Source organism: Cervus canadensis, chromosome 13, assembly GCF_019320065.1.
Source record: "Cervus canadensis isolate Bull #8, Minnesota chromosome 13, ASM1932006v1, whole genome shotgun sequence".
In the NCBI taxonomy this organism is placed as follows: Eukaryota; Metazoa; Chordata; class Mammalia; order Artiodactyla; family Cervidae; genus Cervus; species Cervus canadensis.
Genome location: NC_057398.1, coordinates 36,028,891 through 36,050,888, shown reverse-complemented (window position 1 = coordinate 36,050,888; position 21,998 = coordinate 36,028,891). Strand labels below are relative to the sequence as shown.

The 21,998-nt window shown below is 44.0% G+C and overlaps 1 protein-coding gene across 1 annotated transcript; it reads right to left on the bottom strand.

Annotated features, from left to right (window-relative positions):
• Nucleotides 1-1,215: 1,215 nt before the first annotated feature.
• Nucleotides 1,216-20,393, bottom strand: RBP7 (retinol binding protein 7). The gene is made up of 4 exons (XM_043485600.1): nucleotides 20,194-20,393; nucleotides 7,864-8,042; nucleotides 7,225-7,326; nucleotides 1,216-1,476 (listed from the first exon to the last, which is right to left on the bottom strand). The coding sequence occupies exons 1-4, from the start codon at nucleotides 20,264-20,266 to the stop codon at nucleotides 1,426-1,428; spliced, it is 405 nt and encodes a 134-aa protein (XP_043341535.1). The 5' UTR covers nucleotides 20,267-20,393; the 3' UTR covers nucleotides 1,216-1,425.
• Between the last annotated feature and the right edge of the window lie 1,605 nt (nucleotides 20,394-21,998).

The window sequence follows — 21,998 nt, the reverse complement described above, 5'->3', positions numbered from 1 at the left end:
TCCCTTCTTGGTGACATCAGACCCTCATGACTAACAAAAAACCTTTTGTAAATTGAGTGCTTCATGGTATTGAACTCCCCCTTCACCAAAATCTTATATATTGACTTTCCCCCACTGCTGCTTGGGAGTAGTCTCTCAGAGCTATCTGAGATGCTGCCTCCTGGGTTGCAGTCCTCATTTTGCCTCAAATAAAACTTAACTCACAACTCTCAAGTTGTACATCTTTTTTAAGTTGACACTTGGCAGGTGGATTCTTTACCACTGACCCACCAGAGAAGTCCTGTTATTATTTTTTTTTTTTTTTGATGGGACTCAACCTTCCTATAACTGCCTGATCCAAAACAGGGCACCTCCTTGATTCTTCCCCTAGCCAGCATCCCTCCATCACATCCATCTCCTTGGATTATAGATTCTGCCTCCTAAATACCTTGTTACTTCTCTCCAAGCCCCAGGAGTCTACTTCTCTATTTTTCAGACCTGGGCTCTGGGTGATCCTGAACAATGTCAGCTTACACTCTGATTTCTGTTGGGTTTTCTAAACTGCCTCTTGAATTGCATCCTCCACCTACAATGCTTTCTTCCCTCAGCAGTCAGAATTTATTTTATTTTTAAGGCATATATTTATTTTTGGCTGCAACCGGTTTCAGTTGCAGTGCATGGGCTTCTCTTTAGTTGGGACACATGGGATTTTAGTTCCCTGACAAGGGATTGAACCTGCATCCTCTGCATTGGAAGGTGAGTTTTTAACCATGGGACTACCATAGAAGCCCCCAGAGTTACTTTCTGTGAGCCAACCTGGTTGTACATATCTGCTTAATACAGGTTGCCATCTTCCTATTACTTTAGGGACAAAAATCTCACCTCTTTACCCTAGCATTCAAGATACTTCACGGTAGAGCCACTGACTGTCATGTCAGTTACCCCTGCCATCTCTCCCCACCCTATCCCACCCAACACACCCTAAGCTACAGATAAAGCAATCTTTTCAGTTCTTCAAACATTCCTCCAACTTTTGACTAGAGTGCTTCCTGATACTTCCTGCTTACATTTGCTTCAGGTCCCAGCTTAAAGATCACTTCCAGAAATACCCCAGGCCCCTACCACCACTTGCCCACCCCTTGGAAGGTGGGAATTGCAACCTGTTCATCATTGATGTGTCAATGGTGTGCCTAGAAGGCTTCCAAATATTTCTGAAAATAAAGAGATACGTTAAAGTTAGAAGGAAAAAGTCAAAAGCATTGGACAGGTTTATTGAAGCTGAGAATTTTTCTCACAATCCAAATGGCTTCTGGTATAGGCTGTGTGATGTCTCTTTGATCACAAGGCCCCATCCACCAAACCCTGACAGATCATTCCTGTCCTGTTCATTCTGGAATATAATTCATCAAGCTGTCCCCACATGTGGACTCTGCTGTTGGGTACAGATCAAGCTCTCTGGAATGTCTGCTTGCACACTTGGCCTTCACAGAACAGTTCCTAGGGACAGGGAGGAAGGGAGAACAGAGATGAATTGGCATATAGTCTATTATTAATGGGGCTTTCCCGATGGCTCAGCAGGTAAAGAATCCACCTGTAATGCTGGAGACACAGAACACTCAGGTTCGATCCCTGGGTCAGGAAGATCCCCTGGAGAAGAACATAGCAACCCACTCCAGTATTCTTGCGTGGAGAATCCCATAGGCAGAGGAGCCTGGTGAGCTTCAGTCCAAAGAGTAGCAAAGATTCAGACATGACTGAGCAACTGAACAGCAGCAGCAGCTGTTATTATTAGTCATACTTTTGACACCAGGTACATGGTGTCTTTTCCAATCCCACATCTCCAACCCTCTTATAACAAATTGGACAGCCAACAATTTAGTTTGGACACTAAGGATCAGAGCTAGTGTAGACCCCACAGGTCAAGGGCTTAGTCTCATAAGATTGCACCTACTTCAGACATCAATCACAAGTCACCCATACATCTGACTGATCATCCCATATCGGGGATTCCCACAACTCCCTTCTCAGGTTCAATACTTTGCTAGAATGGCTCACAGAAACACTTTTTGCTTATACTTACAGGTTTATTATAAAGAATGCAACTCAGGAACAGCCAAATGGAAGAGAGGCATAGGAGAAGGTATTGTGGTGCGGGTGCGAGTGGGGCATAAAGAGCTTCCATGACTAATCTAGCAGAGCTCCCTTCCAGCACTTCTATGTCCTCACCAACCAGAAAGTTCTCTGAACCCCTTTGTTGTTGTTCAGTTGCTAAGTCACGTCCAACTTTGTGACTCCATGGACTATAGCACACCTGGCTCCTCTGTCCTCCGCTATCTCCCTAATTTTGCTCAAATTCATGTTCATTGAGTTAGTGATGCTATCTAACCATCTCATCCTCTGTTGTCCCCTTCTCCATTTGCATTCAATCTTTCCCAGCATCAGGGGCTTTTCCAATGAGTCAGCTCTTCACATCAGGTGGCCAAAGTATTGGAGCTTCAGCTTTAGCAACAGTACTTCCAATGAATATTCAGGGTTGATTTCCTTTAGGATTGACTGGTTTTACCTTCTTTCAGTCCAACAGACTCTCAAGAGTCTTCTCTAGCACAGCAATTCAAAAGCATCAGTTTTTCAGTGTTCAGTCTTTGTGGGTCCAACTCTCACATCCACACATGACGATTGGAAAAATCATAGCTTTGACTATGCACATCTTTGTTGGCAAAGAGATGTCTCTGCTTTTTGGTACACTGTCCAGGTTTGTCATGGGGCTTCCCAGGTGGCACAGTGGTGAAGAATCCACCTGCCAATGCAGGAGATGCAGCAGATGTGGGTTTGAACACTGGGTCCAGAAGATCCCCTAGAGTAGGAGATGGCAACCCACTCCTGTATTCTTATCTGGAAAATTCCATGGTCAGAGGAGCCCAAGGTCCAGTCCATGGAGTCAGACATAACTGAGTGACTGAGCATGCACACACACACACAGGTTTGTCATAGCTTTACTTCCAAGGAGCAAACGTCTTTTAATTTCATGCCTGCAGTCAGCAGCCACAGTGATTTTGGAGCCCAAGAAAATAAAATTTGTCACTGCTTCCAGTTTTTCCCCTTCTATTTGCCATGAAGTGATGGGACCAGATGTCATGATCTTAGTTTTTTGAATATTGAGTTTCAAGCAAGCTTTTCACTCTCCTCTTGCACCCTCATCAAGAGACCCTTTAGTTCCTCTTCACTTTCTGCCATAAGGGTGGTGTCATCTGCATATCTGAGGTTGTTGATAATTTCTGCCAGCAAACTTGATTCCAGCTTGTGATTCGTCCAGCCCAGCAGTTCACATGATGTACTCTGCATAGAAGTTAAATAAGCAGGGTGACAATATACAACCTTTTCATACTCCTTTCCCAATTTTGAACTAGTCAGTTATTCTGAGTGAGGTTCTAACTGTTGCTTCTTGACCCACATACAGGTCTCTCAGGAGACAGGTAAGGTGGTCTGGTACTCCAGTCTCTTTAAGAATTTTCCACAGTTTATTGTGATCCACACAGTCAAAGTCTTTTGTGTAGTCAATGAAGCAGAAGTAAATGTTTTCCTGGAACATCCCTTGCTTTCTCCATGATCCATGAACTCATTGATGTAAAGGTTTTTATGGAGGTTTCATTACATAGGCATGATTGCTTAAGGTAATGGTCAATCTCTAATCCCTCTCCCCTCACCTGAGTTCAGAGGCTGGGCTGAATGTTCCAACCTTCTAATCCTCCCTTGATCTTTCTTCAGACCAGCCCACATCTTGAAGCTCTCTAGGGTCCCCAGCCACCATTCATCTCATTAGCATACAGAAGACACTCTCGTTACTCTGGAGATTCCAGGGGTTTTAAGAACCAGGTACAAAGGCCAAATATTCATTGGTTTTCATTATATCACAGCTTGTAAAAATCATAAGCCTCTTGATGAAGGTGAAAGATGAGAGTTGAAAAATCTAGCTTAAAACTCAACAGTCAAAAAACTAAGATCATGGCATCTGGTCCCATCACTTCTTGGCAAATAGGTGGGGAAACAATGAAAACAGTGACAGACTTTATTTTCTTGGACTCCAAAATCACTGCAGATGGTGACTACAGTCATGAAATTAAAAGATGCTTGCTCCTTGGAGGAAAAGCTATGACCAACCTAGACAGCATATTAAAAAGCAGAGATGTTACTTTGCTGATAAATGTCCATATAGTCAAAGCTTTGGTTTTTCCAGTAGTCATGTACAGATGTCAGAGTTGGACCATAAAGAAGGCTGAGCACTGAAAAATTGATGCTTTTGAACTGTGGTGTTGGAGAAGACTCTTAAGAGTCCCTTGGACAGCAAGGAAATCAAACCAGTCAATCCTAAGGGAAATCAATTGTGAATATTCATTGGAACGACTGATGCTGAAGCTAAAGCTCCAATACTTTGGCCACCCAGTGGGAAGAGCCAACTCGCTGAAAAAGCCCCTGATGTTGGGAAAGATTGAAGGTAGGAGGAGAAGGGGACAACACAGGATGGGATGGCTGGATGGCATCACCGTCTCAATGGACATGAGTTTGAGCAAACTCCGGGAGATGGTGAAGGACAGGGGAGCCTGGTGTGCTGCAGTCCATGGGGTTGCAAAGAGTCGGACACGACTGAGCGACTGAACAACAGCAACAATAAGAATCATCCCGAGAATATCCTTAGACCAAGGGTCCATCTGCCCTCCGCTTGGGCAGAGTCCTTGGACATGCCAGAGAAGGATGCAGCACTTTGAACATTACTTCTTATAGCCACATAATCTTCATTCTCAAACACATTTGTATTTCCTGTGTAGTTTCATACTACATTTTTGTGGTGGTAAGTTTCTTAATTTTGTTTTTATTGCCAGAAGAGTGTGAGATTTGTCCATCTAAGAATCGAAGTATCTTCAATGCCTTCGTCATCAAAGACCACCACCTCAGAGACCACCCACACTTTGAGCGCTCTAATTTTGTTTTCATGGAACTGACCTAGGTTTCACATGTACATTGGGACCAAAAAGGCATAGAGTTGAAAGCACACATTCTCGTCAGACCTAGATTTGAATCTTCACTCTGCATCTTGGGGAATTTCTAAACCTCAATCTCGTCATTCGTAAATGGGAAAAAAATAGTGTCCCTGTCACCAATAGGATTGGTTTGAAGACTAAGTCAGAAAATGCCCTCAAAGGATTTAACTAAGTAATTGCACATAAAGTCATCATTCGAAAATGTAAGCCATTGTAATACACATATATGGCAAGAAGGAATTCTCATTTTAAAAGCCATAATTAAGCCTTTATGCACAATCTTATACTTTATAGATTATATTTAGAAATTATTGATTAGGTTGGCCTATAACTTGTATAGTCTTGGAGTGCTGGTGGCTTAAGAAATTGATATACCCCTTTTGGAAGTGAATAAGGCAACAAAGTAGCAAGAAGCAATGATGTCTGGGACAACACTGATCCCCTCTGTAAATTCTTCCTAAGGAAATAAATGCATGGATGCAAAAAGCTCTATTTATGTGAATTTAAGAGACAGCAGAAAACACTCTGAAAAACATTTCTGGACATTGCAATTAAGAAAACATTTTACTAAAATGAGAGTTCATGAGTCTGACAGAATAGTACACAGCTGGTTGGCTACCTTATTTATATGGATTCAACTAACACAAAATGAATACAACAGGAAAATTGTTAGAAAGTTAGGATATGTTTTTCTATTAAATGAAAAGTCAGAATACTCTCACAGGCTGGAAGCTAAGGCATCAAATTGAAAACAGTTGGGTTGGGATGGTAGGATTGCTGTTTACGGTTTCCTAACCTCATTTAAAAAATAAGAACATTTAACAGCAACAAAACAAACAACCCAACCTGAAAATGGGCAGAACACCTAAATAGATATTTCTTCAACAAAGACATACAAATGACCAATAGGCACATGAAAACATGCTCAACATTGCTAATTATTAGAGAAATGCAAATCAAAACTACATGAAGTACCACCTCACAAAAGTAAAAATGGCCATCAATAAAAAGTCTACAAATAACAAATGCTGGAGAGGGTGTGAAGAAAAAGGAACCTTACTACACTGTTGGTGGGAATGTACATTTGTGCAGCCACTATGGAAAACAGTATGGAGGTTCCTTAGAAAACCAGAAATACCCTGGAGAAGGAAATGGCAACCCACTCCAGTATTCTTGCCTGGAAAGGTCCATGGACAGAGGAGTCTGGCGGGCTGAAGTCCATGGGATTACATGACTGAGCATGTGTGCACAAGGGTGGAGGGAAATGGGTTGGTAGCAATAAAGTGGTAGAACTAAAAAAAAAAAAAAGAAAACCAGAAATAGAATTACCATATGATCCAGCAATCCCACTGTTGGGAATATATCCAGATAATACTATAATTCAAAGAGATACATGCACCCTTATGTTCATAGCAGCACTATTCACAATAGTCAAGACATGGAAACATTCTATATGTCCATTGAGAGATGTACAGATAAAGAAGATGTAGTATATATACACAATGGAATACTACTCAGCCATAATAAAGAACAAAATAATGCCATTTGCAGCAAGACGGATTCAACTAGAGATTATCCTACTGAATGAAGTAAGTCAGAAAGAGAAAGACAAATGTCAATTGATGTCATTTATATATGGAATCTAAAATACGACACAAATGAATTTATCAATGAGGTACAAATAGACTTACAGACAGAAAACAGACTTGTGATCACTAACAGGGTGGGGGTGGGGATGGAGGAGGAATGGACTGGTAGTTTGGTGTTAATAGATGCAAACTATTATGTATAGAGTGTATTGACAACAATGTCCTACCGTATAGTACAGGGAACTACATTCAATGTCCTGGCATAAACCATAATGGAAAAAAACATAAAAAGAATGTGTGTATACATACACATACATATATATATATGTGTGTATATATATATATATATATATATATATATATATATATCTGTCTGTCTGTCTGGAGGAGGGCATGGCAAGCCACTCCAGTATTCTTGCCTAGAGAATCCCATGGACAGAGGAGCCTGGTGAACTACAGTCTCTAGGGTCGCACAGACTTGGACACGACTAAAGCAACTTAGCCCACATGCACACATGAATGTATGTATAACTGAGCCACAGTATTGTACAGCAGAGATTCACACATTGTAAGTCAACTATTTCAATTAAAAAAATAGAGGAACAAAATAGGGCCAGTACCAGGTGGAGTTGGTCCCCTTCAATCCAATGGGTCCAGCCTCTGTTCTTCTTTTCCCCCTTCTGCACACAGGTGAGTCTGTCATTGTCCCAGGTGACCAAGCTCTGCATGAGGGATGGGAGAAAATACTGATTTGCTCTGGCAGCATCCTCAGATATGACTACAGAAGGTGTCAAGGACCTTGCAAAACTAAAAGTCTATGTCATGACTTTAATTTTTGCCTTGCGGGCTTCCATGTTGGCTCAGTGGTAAAGACTCCACTTGCCAATGCAGGAGACACAGATTCGATCTCTGATCAGGGAAGATCCCATATGCCTCAGAGCAACTAAGCCCATGAACCACAACTATTGAGCCTGTGCTCTAGAGACTGAGAGCCACAACTACTGAGCCCATGTGCCTTAGAACCTGTGCTCTGCAACAAGAGAATCCACCTCCAAACCGCCCCCCCAAAAAAAAAGAAAAAAAAAAAAGAAAAAGCAAGTTATCCTGTAAAAAAATAAATAAATAAAAAAAAAGAGAATCCACCTCAATGAAAAGGCTTTGCACCAAAACTAGAGAGTAGAGTTGCGCCACAGCTAGATAAAACAGCCGACAAGGCAACAAAGACCCAGCACAGCCAAAACTAAATAAATAATTTTTACCTTGCATTTTCTGTTATCCACGCCTTTGTTATCCTCATCAAATTCTTCTCCGACTTTAAATTTCACAACATAGTTCCTGAAGGTGCTGTTCGTGTGGATGGTAAAAGAATCCCCATTCTGCTCAATCACTTTCTGTGGCTTCAGCATCTTGGCTATCTTACGAGTGGCAAAGTCAATATCTTAAAAATAATTTTTTAGAAAGAAAAGGCATTTCAACATTTACTTGAGACGCAAAAGCTAAGGATTTGGCAGCTGTCCTCAAAATTATTGCATCTGATGGTTAGTGTTTCTCAGGGTTTTGGTATAGACAGTTCCCATTTAGTGGCTTTGAACGAATTATGAACTAGAGGTAAAGGCTGCTTATTTTGTTTATTTGCTTTAATATTTATTTATTTGGCTGCCTTGAGTCTTAGTTAGCAACAGGTGGGATTCAGTCTTCATTGTGGTATGTGTAATGTTTAACTGTGGCATGCAACTCTTAGTTGCAGCATATGAACTCTATTTCCCTGACCAGGGATTGAACCAGTGCCCCCTGCATTGACAGTGCAGAGTCTTAGCCACTAGACCAGCAGGGAAGTCCCAAGGTTGCTATTTTAAATAGAGGAAAAGTGAAAGGAAAGTCCTTCAGTCATGTCTGACTCTTTGTGACTGCATGGACTATACAGTCCATGGAATTCTCCAGGCCAGAATACTGGAGTGGGTTCCCTTCTCCAGGGGATCTTCCCAACCCCAGGATTGAACCCAGGTCTCCCACATTGCAGGCAGATTCTTTATCAGCTGAGCCACCAGGAAGCAAAGTGCAATTTTAGCCAGAGCTGAGGGAGGTGACAAAGTGAGTGGTGAGCTGTGCAGATCTTGGGGGGAAAGAAGTGTAGGACTGGAGAAGGAAATGGCAACCCACTCTAGTATTCTGGCCTGGAGACCCCCATGGAGTCTAGTGTGCTAAAGTCAGAGGGGTCACAGAGTCGGACACTACTTAGCAACTGACCAGCAACAGCAAGTGTATGACAGAGCTCACTAGGACTCTCAGGAAGTGCATGTCAAATGGTCTCAGGAACCTCCAGGAGCCTCGGGGTGGCTGGAGAAGAATGAGGGAGAATGGGGAGGAGGGGAGGACCTAGAGATGAGATTCGGGGTAGCATAAGGGACCATCGGGCTTTAATTCAGAGCATGATGGAGTTGGATGGGAGCCACTGGAATATTTAGAGCAGGTGACATGATCTCATTGGCAGGCAGCCACAACTGCTGGCTTGTCATCCTGAACATTCCTATGAGTCACGGGACATGGTTCTCCTATTTAGGGAATGTCCTGTTCATGTAGAATGAAGTTTCAGGAATCATTTCAGAGATTTATGTACTTCATTGCAGATAACATGGTCCCAAAATCGACCCCTGTTTTAACTTGTTTGCCTAATAGATTCATTTTTCCCCGACATGACTGGCCCTCAGAGCTAGCTGTGATTTTCAGGGCTGGGTGCCTCACATCTCCATTTCCAGCCTAGAAGATGTAGCCAAGCCCTGCATAGCGCTCCATGAGCATCGCATTAGCCCCTACCCATTTTTTTCTTTTTAATGTATTTTTTTTTGCTGCACCACACAGCTTGCAGGTTCTTAGTTTCCCCGAACCTAGGATTGAACCCTGGGCACTCAGCAGTGAAAGTGCTGAGTCTTAACCACTGGACCACCAGGGAGCTTCCAGTTCTACTCATTTCTAAGCTCAATGATAGTGTGAATGTCCTTGTCTTAAGAAAGCTTTCTTAAGCTTTTTTGGTTTTTTTTTTTTTTTTTTTTTTTGCTTCCCTGGTGGTCCAGTGGTCATGAAGCTGTTTTGCAATGCAGGGGACACAAGTCTGATCCATGGTCCAGGAAGATCCCACATGCCACAGGACAACTAAGCCACTGTGCCTCTACTACTAGCCCATGTGGAGCAACTACTGAAGTTCGTGTGCCCTAGAGCCCATGTTCCCCAACAAGAGAAGCCACTGCAATGAGAAGCCCACACACTGCCACTAGAGAGTAACCTCCCCCTCACACCTGTGCTCTCTGCAACTAACTAGAGAAAGTCCATGTATGATAACAAAGACCCAGTGTAGCCATAAATATATAAATACTTTTTAAAAAGCTGGCTGCCTGAAAAAAGAAAAAAGAAAGAAAGCCTTTCTTAGAATGAAATAATGTCATTTTTGGTATATTGTCAGCCTGCTTATTTAACTTATATGCAGAGTACATCATGTGAAATGCCAGGGTGGATGAATCACAAGCTGGAATCAAGATTGCCAGGAAAGTATCAACAACCTCAGATATACAGATGATATTGACCTAATGGCGGAAAGTGAAGAGGAACTAAAGAACATCTTGATGAAGGTGAAAGAACAGAGTGAAAAAGCTGGCTTGAAATTCAACATTCAGAAAACTAAGATCATGGCATCTGGTCCCATCACTTCATGATAAATAGATTGGGAGAAAAATGGAAACAGTGGCAGATTTTATTCTCTTGGGCTCCAAAATCACTGAGGACAGTGACTGCAGTCATGAAATTAAAAAATGTTTGTTCCTTGAAAGACAAACCTAGACAGCATCTTAAAAAGCAGAGACCTCACTTTGCTGACAAAGGTCCGTATAGTCAAAGCTATGCTTTTTCCATTAGTCATGTATGAATGTACTATGCTTAGTTACCCATCGTGTCTGACTCTTTGTGACCCCATAGACTATATACAGCTCGCCAGGCTTCTCTGACCATGGGGATTCTTCAGGCAAGAATACTGGAGTGGGTTGCCTTGCCCTTCTCCAGGGGATCTTTCCAACTCAGGGATTGAACCCAGGTCTCCTGTGTTGCAGGCTGATTCTTTACCATATGATCCATCAGGGAAGGCAAAGAATACTGCAGTGTGTAGTATATCCCTTCCCCAGGCAATCGTCCTGACCCAGGGATCGAACTGTGTCTCCTGCATTGCAGGTGGAGTCTTTACCAGCTGAGTTACCAGGGAAGCCCATGGATATGAGAGCTGGACCATAAAGAAAGTTGAGTGCAGCTAGCTCCTCCAGACTATAGAACCCAAACAAACGTTCTTCAGTGTCCAAAGGACAAGTTGCCTTTCTTCTCCCTTCAATTTGGCAGAAGCTAGGAGCGAGCAATATTGTTGGATCTGCTGAATCAGCTCTACTTGAAAAAGGAGTTATTTCCCCCCTCAGAAGGGATGCTGGCTGGGACACATTGAAACAAACTCTGTGGGGCCCGCCTCATTGCAAATCTCTTCTGTGTCTTTCCTTTCTTTTTTTGTAGAAAATAGACTTCATTCAGCTTCCCTGGTGGCTCAGACAGTAAAGAATTCGCCTGCAGTACGGGAAACCTGGGTTCAATTCTTGGTTGGGAAGATTCCCTGGAGGAGGGCCTGGCAACTCACTCTAGTATTCTTGCCTGGAGAATCCTGTGGATAGAGGAGCCTGGTGGACTACAGTCCATGGAGTTGTAAAAAGTCAGATACGATTGAGCGACTGGAAATCATCAGTAAGTTCAGGGTTTTGAGCATGAGCGACCCATTCTCCTTGCTTGGCACTGCAATAAAGTTTTCTCTGCTCCAAACTCTGATGTTTCAATTTACTTGGTCTCACTATTGTAAAATAAAATTCATAGTTTATGGCAAGACAAGAGAAATTTAAACATAAAAAATGTTTGCCTTTAGGCCTCCCCCTCTACCGCCCTCCCCACCACACTGTGTATATGTGTGCATACTAAGTCACTTCTGATTCAATGAAACTATGAGCCATGTCAGGCAGGGCCACTCAAGATGGACGGGTCATAATAAAGAGTTCTAACAAAACGTGGCCCACTGGAGAAGGGCATGGAAAACCACTTCAGTATTCTTGCCTTGAGAATACCATAAACAGTATGAAAAGGCAAAAAGATATGACACTGAAAGATGAACTCCCCAGGTCGGTAAGTGCTCAATATGCTACTGGAGAAGAGTGGAAAAATAACTCCAGAAAGAATGAAGACATGGAGCCAAAGTGAAAACAATGCCCAGTTGGGGATGTGACTGGTGATGGAAGTAAAGTCCAATGCTATAAAGAACAATATTGCATAGGAACCTGAAATGGTAGGTCCATGAATCAAGGTCAATTGGAAGTGGTCAAACAGGAGATGGCAAGAGTGAACATCGACATTTTAGGAATCAGTGAACTAAAATGGACTGGAATGAGCAAATTTAATTCAGATGGCCATCATATCTACTTCTGTGGCTTAGAATCCCTTAGAAGAAATGGAGTAGCCCTCATAGTCAATAAAAGAGTCTGAAATGCAGTACTTGGGTGCAACCTCAAAAATGACAGGATGATCTCTGTTCATTTCCAAGGCAAAACCATTCAGTATCACAGTAATCCAAGTCTATGCCCCAACCACTAATGTCAAAGAAGGTGAAGTTGAACAGTTCTATGAAGACCTACAAGATCTTCTAGAACTAACACCAAAAAAAGATGTCCTTTTCATCACAGGGGACAGAGGAATGCAAAAATAGGAAGTCAAGAGTACATGGAATAACAGGCAAGTTTGACCTTAGAATACAAAATGAAGCAGGGCACAGTCTAACAGAGTTTTGTCGAGAGAATGCACTGGTCATAGCCAACACCCTCTTCCAACAATACAAGAGTCGACTCTACACATGGACATCACCAGATAGTCAATACTGAAATCAGATTGATTATATTCTTTGCAGCTGAAGATGGAGAAGCTCTATACAGTCAGCAAAAACAAGACCAGGAGCTGACTGTGGCTCAGATCATGAACTCCTTATTGACAAATTCAGACTGAAATTGAGGAAAGAAGGGAAAACCACTAGACCATTCAGGTATGACCTAAATCAAATCCCTTATAATTATACAGTGGAAGTGACAAATAGTTTCAAGGGATTAGATTTGATAGAGTGCCTGAAGAACTATGGACGGAGGTTTGTGACATTGTACAGGAGGCAGTGATCAAGTCCATCCCCAAGAAAAAGAAGTGCAAAAGGCAAAGTGGTTGTCTGAGGAGGCCTTACAAATAGCTGAGAAGAGAAGAGAAGGCAAAGGAGAAAAGGAAAGATATATTCATCTGAATGCAGAGTTCCAAATAATAGCAAGGAGAGATAGGAAAGCCTTCCTAAGTGAAAAATGAAAAGAAATAGAGGAAAACAGAATGAGAAAGACTAGAGATCTCTTCAAGAAAATTAGAGATATCAAGGGAACATTTTATGCAAAGATGGGCACATTAAAGGACAGAAATGGTATGGGCCTAACAGAAGCAGAAGATATTAAGAAGAGGTGGCAAGAAAACACAGAACTATACAAAAAAGACCTTAATGACCCAGATAACCATGATGGTGTGATTCCGCACCTAGAGCCAGATATCCTGGAGTGCGAAGTCAAGTGGGCCTTAGGAAGCATCACTACGAACAAAGCTAGTGGAGGTGATGAAGTTCCAGCAGAGCTATTTCAGATCCTAAAAGATGATGCTGTTAAAGTGATGCACTCAATATGCCAGCAAATTTGGAAAATTCAGCAGTGGCCCCAGGACTGAAAAAGGTCAGTTTTCATTCCAATCCCAAGGAAAGGCAATGCTAAAGAATGTTAAAACTACTGCACAATTGCACTCATCTCACATGCTAGCAAAGTAATGCTCAAAATTCTCCAAGGGAGACCTCAGCAGTACATGAACTGAGAACTTTCAGATGTTCAAGCTGGATTTAGAAAAGGCAGAGGAAAAAAAAAGAAAAGAAAAGGCAGAGGAACAAGAGATCAAATTGCCAACATCTATTGGATCATCGAAAAAGCAAGAGAATTCCAGAAAAACATCTACTTCTGCTTCATTGACTACACTAAAGCCTTTTAACTATGTGGATCACAAAAAAACGTGAAAAATTCTGAAAGAGATGGGAATACCAGACCACCTTACCTGCCTCCTGGGAAATCTGTATGCAGGTCAAGAAGCAACATGGATGCTTCATCAAGCATCAGACATGGAACAACAAACTGGTTCCAAATTGGGAAAGGAATTCATAAAGGTTGTATATTGTCACCCTACTTTTTTAACTTATATGTGGAGTACATCATTCAGAATGTCAGGCTGGATGAAGTACAAGCTAGAATCAAGACTGCTGGGAGAAATATCAATAACCTCAGATATGCACATGACACCACCCTTATGGAAGAAAGTGAAGAAGAACTAAAGAGCCTCTTGATGAAAGTGAAAGAGAAGAATGAAAAAGCTGGCTTAAAACTCAACAGTCAAAAAACTAAGATCATGGCATCTGGTCCCATCACTTCATGGCAAATAGATGGCAAAACAATGGACACAGTGACAGACTTTATTTTCTTAGGCTCCGAAATCACTGCAGATGGTGACTGCAGCCATGAAATTAAAAGATGCTTGTTCCTTTGAAGAAAAGCTGTGACCAACCTAGATAGCATATTAAGAAGCAAAGACGTTACTTTGCCAACCAAGGTCTATCTAGTCAAAGCTATGGTTTTCCAGTAGTCATATATGGATGTGAGAGTTGGACTATAAAGAAAGCTGAGTGCCAAAGAATTGATGCTTTTGAACTGAGGTGTTGGAGAAGACTCTTGAGAGTCCTTGGACTGCAAGGAGATCCAACCAGTCAATCCTAAAGAAAATCAGTCCTACATATTCATTGGAAGGACTGATGCTGAAGCTGAAGCTCCAATACTTTGGCTACCTGATGGAAAGAAGTGACTCACTGGAAAAGACCCTGATGCTGGGGAAAATTGAAGGCAGGAGGATAAGGGGATGACAGAGGATGAGATGGTTGGATGGCATCACCTACTCGATGAACATGAATTTGAGCAAGCTCTGAGAGTTGGTGATGGACAGGGAACCCTGCCATGTTGCAGTCCATGGGGTCACAAAGAGTGGGACACCACTGAGTGACTGAATTGAACTGAACTGAAAGCTTGGCCTCTGCCCCAATTCTTTCTGGAATCTCCTCTGCTCAAGCCCCTATGTGAATAGCTTAAAAATTCCCCAATTTTGCCATTCAAGAAGACACTGCTTTGAGAAAGATCTGCACTGTTGTCCTTATTTGCTTTAAGTAACTATAAATCCTTTCTTCTCCTGATATTTGGCTAGGTTGTTTCTCTTGGCTGTATGCCCACAAAGAGGTGAATTTGAGATCTCTTGGTTTGTATTTTAGACACTCTTAGAATATAAAATCTCATCCCACCACCTCTAACAAATAGGGAATTTAACAGAATTCAGAGGCTGTATAGCTTTGATTCTATTACCAACAATCAATGGCTAGTTCTGGGTTTCCATTTTGGTGCTCTGCTATACTAACTAGCCTCTCTATTCCAGAAATCCCTCAGTTCAGTTCAGTCGCTCAGTCGTGTCTCACTCTTTGTGACCCCATGAATTGCAGCACGCCAGGCCTCCCTGTCCATCACCAACTCCCAGAGTCTACCCAAACTCGTGTCCATCAAGTCGGTGATGCCAACCAGCAATCTCATCCTCTGTCGTCCCCTTCTCCTCCTGCCCCCAATCCCTCCCAGCATCAGGGTCTTTTCCAATGAGTCAACTCTTCGCATGAGGTGGCCAAAGTATTAGAGTTTCAGCTTCAACATCAGTCCTTCCAATGAACACCCAGGACTGATCTCCTTTAGGATGGACTGATTGGATTTCCTTGCAGTCCAAGGGATTCTCAAGAGTCTTCTCCAACACCACAATTCAAAAACATCAATTCTTCGGTGCTCAGCTTTCTTCACCGTCCAACTATCACATCCATACATGACCACTGGAAAAACCATAGCCTTGACTAGATGGACCTTTGTTGACAAAGTAATGTCTCTGCTTTTAAATATGCCGTCTAGGTTGGTCATAACTTTCCTTCTAAGGAGTAAACATCTTTTAATTTCATGGCTGCAATCACCATTGAAGTGATTTTTGAGCCCCTAAAAATAAAGTCTGACACTGTTTCCACTGTTTCCCCATCTATTTCCCATGAAGTGATGGGACCAGATGCCATGATCTTGGTTTTCTGAATGTTGAGCTTTAATCCAACTTTTTCACTCTCCTCCTTCACTTTCATTAAGAGGCTTTTTAGTTCCTCTTCACTTTCTGACATAAGGGTGGTGTCGTCTGCATATCTGAGGATATTGATATTTCTCCCAGCAATCTTGGTTCCAGCTTGTGCTTCTTCCAGCCTAGCATTTCTCATGATGTACTCTGCATATAAGTTAAATAAGCAGGGTGACAATATATAGCCTTGAGGTACTCCTTTTCCTATTTGGAACCAGTTCCTATTTGGAACCTCTTTGGATTCCAGAAACCCCTAGCACACTTATATTTCTTTTGGGAAACAGACTGCAAATAAGAGTTAATGTGTTGTCTGGATCCAGTATCTTTCTGGAACCAGAACCAAACATTAAAAAAGGAGTTGTGGGACTTCCCAGGTGGTCCAGTGGTTAAGACTCCATGCTGCCATTGCAAGGAGCACAGATTCAATCCCTGGTTGGGGAGCTAAGCCCCCACAGGTCATACAGTACAGCCAAAATAAATAAACAAAATTAAAATTTTTAAAAAATAGGAGCTGTAAGGCAGGATATCGATTTAATACTATTTGGTTTAATCCTTTGTGAAATGGGTTGGATGATAAATGAATACAGCTAATAATGTAAATAAGGGCTTCCCAGGTGGTACAGTGGTAAAGAGTCCGCCTTCCAGTGCAGGAGACACAGGTTTGATGGTTCAATCCCTGATTGGGAAGATCCCCTGGAAAAGGAAATGGCAACCCTCCAATATTCTTGCCTGGAGAATCCCATGGACAGAGGAGCCTGGCAGGCTACAGTCCATGGGGTTACAAAGAGTTAGACACAACTGAAGTGACTTAGCATGAATGCACACAATATAAATAAATAGAGCCTCTGTTAGCCTCTAGGATCTCATAAATAATGGGTAAACTTTTACCGAAATCATGAAAAAAGAAGTCTCAAACAAGGAGTCACAGCATAACTAACAGAAAAGTAAGACAGTATTGGGGAAAGGTGAAGGATTTCATGAATACACATTTGAAAAACACTGTTCATAACACTCAGAAGGCTGCTTTGTGATACTCAACAGGCCTAACAAAAGATGTTTCACACACTTGAAACATTCACCCTGACTCCATTCCTTGTTTTCTTCTCTAAGAAATTTGCTCTAAAAGCCATGGGAATGACTAAAAAGAAAGCACTGCAAGGCAAAATTCAAAGCCATGCCCTGATCTCTAACACTTATCCTCCACAAAGACATCAGATGCTAGCTGGAGAAACCAGGGAAGAAAGCACTTGTGAGGACTTCCCTGGCAGTCCAGTGATTAACAACCCATAAACTCCCAATGCAGGGGCACAGGTTTGATCCCTGGATAGGGAACCAAGATCCCACATGCCATGGGTTGTGACCAAAAACAACCTCCCCCACCAAAAAACCACAAACAAGCAGAAAAAGAAAGCACTTATGATCACATGTCCCCACTAATTTGAGGGTGAGGTGATAAGTAAATTGTCAGGGCTTACTACCTTTACGAAAAATAATCATTAATTCCTTATTATGAATTAGAAACAGAGAGGAAATGAGATTCAGATTAAGGGTAGCAGAAGATGCCACCCCAAAATATGCCACTTGTCATACTTCATTTTGAAATGAAGGCCATGGGAAAGCAGAAAAGCCCTGCCCTCCCCCAGAGCAGGACATAATTTTGTAAATGTGTCCCCTGCTCTCCCTGTATCAGGTTGGACAGAAATTAGGGACACAACTCTGAACTCCTATCAGCCTAGAGATGGCACCAGGAGAATTTACATAATAAACTTTACTCATTCTTATTTACCATTAGTTCCTGCATGTGTTTATCTTCCCACAATTTGTCACTCCTGGAATCTTAAAGCCTTTTTCTTTATCTTGTCACTTCTCTACAGAATTATTACTCTTTGCTCAGGTGCCATATAACTTCCTTTTTTTTTCTTTTTCTTTCTTCTTTTTAAAAAATTTTTGGCCACATCTGGTGGCGTGTGGGATCTTAGTTCCCCAACCAGGGATCAAACCCATGCCCCCTGCATTGGAAGTCGAATCTCAACCACTGGCCCACCAGGGAAGTTCCCCAAGCTCAGGTTCTAACCACTCTAAGATACTCATCACTGAATGCTCCTGAGTGTATTCACCATGCATGTGTTAACAAGCTTCTGTTTGTTGTCTTGTTACTCTGTCTCTTAGTATAATTTACAGGGTCCCAACCAATGAAACTAAGAAAGGTAGAGAACTAACATTTTTTCCCTTGCCTATAAGGTTTCTGTCAGTATGAATCTGATTTAGCTTGTTTCAGGCCTCCCTGCTTAGTGTGAGAAAGGGAGGGTAAAATCCTACCATAGGTTGGGAGATCTTACAGACACACTGGAACCTTAGAATTGCTGTTTAGTCACTCAGTCATGTCTGACTCTTTGCAACCCCATGGACTGTAGCCTGCCAGGCTCCTCTGTCCATGGGGTTCTCCAGGCAATAACACTGGAGTGGGTTGTCATTTCCTTCTCTGGGGGATGTTCCCAACCCAGGGATCAAACCTGCATCTTCCGTGTTGGCAGGCTGATTCTTTACCACTGAGCCACCTGGGAAGCCCAGAATGGTACATTCCAAAATGGCTAAAATATCTGATTTTATGTTATTTATTTATTTTTTTAGCGTGATTTAAAAAAAAAAGAAAGAAAAAGGACCCCTGCTCTCAATTTGCAGGTGGAGAAACCCAAGGCCAGGTCAGATAATGCAGAAGAGGAGCCAGAGCAGCCCCCAGTCCCCAAGACTTCCAGAAGCTCTGGCCCGATCAAAAGTGACCCTGATCAGGGACTTCACTGGTGAGCCAGTGTCTAAGACTCCATGCTCCCAATGCAGGGGGTCTGGGATCCATCCTTGGTCAGGGAACACGTCCCACCTGCCCCAACTAAGAGTTTGCATGCTGTAACTAAAGAGCTCACATCTTGCAACTAAGACCCAGCGCAGCCAAATAAAAATATAAAGTTCAAGGAAGATGCACTACTCCTTTCACCATTCTGATAGCCTTCGCAAGTTCTGCTGGCTGGTAGGGTAGCCAACTTCCACTTGTGTCGGTTGAACATTAGAAACATGGCTAGTCCTGGCTTGAGGTATGCTGCCAGCTTCAAATGAACTCCTACTTAACAACAGCAACACAAAAAGGTGCCTCTGATTGCTGTTATTTAGTCAGAAGCGCTGGCATGAGCAGGTGCTCAGAACCACCAACGCTGAAGAATTAAATTACCGGCAGAAGGAACTGAGCATCAGTATCAAAGGGAGGCATTCTACCGTCACTGCAGGAAAGAAACTCTGAGGACCCCGCCGCCCGCCTACACCCCCCGAGGCCCCTCCCGTATTTCTTCCTCCCTGCCCGGCAGGGGAAAGTGGAAGCAAACCCTCCAAGCACCGACCCACAGTCCTCCTGACTGGAATTGGGCCCCGGGGTGGGGGGTGAGGGGGTAGCGGCCTCTAAAGGGTCTGGGTTTCTTAACCCCCGCCCCTCGATGAGAAGAGGAGACCAGAAAACTAAAGATGTCAAACGTGTCTCCAGAACTCTAACCCGCACTAGAGCCGCCGTGGGGCGAGGGTGGGGCCGGAGGCCCAGCTCCCGACGGTCCTCCGGGGCCCCGGAATCTGCGTCCCGGAGCATCTCCAGGGGGCGCTGATGCTGCGGGCCGGGACCTCCCCTGGACTCGAGGATTCCCTGAACCCGTCGCCCAGAGACCCGCGTTAAAGCGGCCGCGGGGCGAGGATCTCCGGGAGAGGGGCTTCGGGTCGGGCGCCTCCCCGACACCCATGGGCAACCCCATCGTGTCCCCGACTCTCCCTGCGAGGTGGCCCACGCCACCGTCGCCCCCGCCTGCTAGGAAGTCCGCGATGGGACAAGAGCTTTGGCCGCGTGGACCGGGCACCGGCGGACAGACGGGAGCACAGACAGAATGGCCGACAGGGAGAGGAAGGATGGGAGGGACCAGGAGACCGTCAGACGGGTGGAGAACAGGGGAATGCGGGAAACCGAAGGCTGGGGGGACAGGAGGCTGGACTGAAGGACTAGCAGACGGTCGGAGGTGGAAGACCAACGACAGTCAGACAGACGTTCCGGGGGACGGAGGATAGATGAGGGTGGGGAAGTGGGGGACCTGGCGAACCCGTAGTAAGACTCCAGGGATGCACGGATGCAGGTGAGGGGACGCAGGAAGACGGACCAGCAGGCCAGCCCGGCCGCCTCCGCCCCGAACCAGACGCGCGGCCAGAATCAGAGGCCCCCCCGCACTGCCCCTTCCGCCTACCTAGGGCCCGCATGTAGCCCTCGACGTTGTCGCTGCTGAGCAGGTTCCAGGTGCCGCTGAGGTCGGAAGGCATGGCGGGGCTGGGGATGGCACCGACAGGGGCGGCAGGGACTGGGAGGCCGATGTCTGGCCAGGGAGGCCGATGTCTGGCCGGGGAGGCGGACAGGGCGGGATGCGAGGGGACAGAGCCGGGAGGGGCCGTGCGGGAAGCGCTGGGCACAGGCCTCCTGGAAATCCGCTCCACTTCCAGCCTCTTGTCCACACGCTCCTGGGCCTCTGTCCTCTTCTGCTTTAACTCCAAAGTGGACGTACCCCACACCGGGATCAGAGCTACACTTTTTTCTCTGCCTACATGTTAATATGCTTTTCCCAGGTGGCTCAGTGGTAAAGACTCCTCCAGCAATGCAGGAGACACAGGAGACACCGGTTAGATCCTTGGGTTGGGAAGATCCCCTTAAGAAAGAAATAGCAATCCACTCCAATATCCTCCTCTGAGAAAGCCATGGACAGAGGAGCTTGGCGGGCTCCAGTCTGTGGGGTTGCAAAGTTGGACACGACTGAGCCCGGACACACACATTAATAACCAAGAGATCTCCTTCAAATGCATGGATTGCTGGGTCAGCTGCAAATAATATACCAATAAATCCAGTGCTAGTGGTCTCAATAAATAGGCGGTTATCTTCCTTACCTATCAAGCTATCCTGGGATAAGTGGCAACTTCGTGACATAGAAGTGGCATCTCTGGACTTCCTTGGTGGTCCAGTGGTTAAAAATCCACCTGCCATAAAAGGGGACATGGGTTCCATCCCTGGTCTGGGAAGATTCCATACGCCATGAGCCATAAAGCAGGTGCCCCACAACTACTGGGCCCCAACCCTAAAGACCATGCTCTGCAACAAGAGAAGCCACCACAAGGAGAAGCCCACACACCGCAACTAGAGAGTAGTCCCCCATTCTGCAACTAGAGAAAAGCCTGAGCATGGCAATGAAGACCCAGCACAGCCAAAAATCTTAACTTATTAATTAAAAATATTACATATAAAAAAGTGGCATCTCTGGCCTTTCTCCTGGCCTTTCATCCCTGTTGGTTACTTCACTGTCCTGAGTTGGCTGCTGGAACATCCACATTCAAGGTGGGAAAGAAGAGGTAGAGAACCACCTGCCATTGTCCCTTCACCAGATTCCTGTTTACACTCATTGACCAAAACCATATCATAGGCTACTTCTAATTGCAAGGGAACCTGGGAAATCTAGTATCTAGTCTTCAGTCTTGACAGTAGAGAAAAGCAAAAGAGGAGGGTGTTGGGGATATGCACTAACCTATAACATTAGCCCCGAATACCATCTCTATAGGCTGGCTCCATGACTTACCTGTTCATTTCTTTTTTTTTTCTTTAAAGAAAAAATAATATTTATTTGCAGTATAAACAAAGTCCCGTTGCTGGTTCAGGAGATGTCTATTTTTGTGTGTGTGTGTGTGTGTGTGTGTGTATAGGGTCACAAATTGCCCTTCATAAAACTTAAAGCAAAACTGGCCACCCTGTTGGCATACTCTCATTTATACAAATCTGATGTGTTTTTCTGGGTTTTTCTTTTTAAAGGTAAAAAAGAGAAAGAGAACCATGTACACGGCATGAAAGCTTTTTGTCAATTTCTCAGCTGTGGCAAGAGTTTTATCTGCTGCCTTGAAGAATCTCTGAAAACCAGCCCTGTGAGGTAAGATGCAGTTGGGCAGAGTTTCTGTGGCCTCCCTCACATGCTGAGTGCTGGCTTGCTCAGGGACCCTCCCCCCACCCTCATGCAGT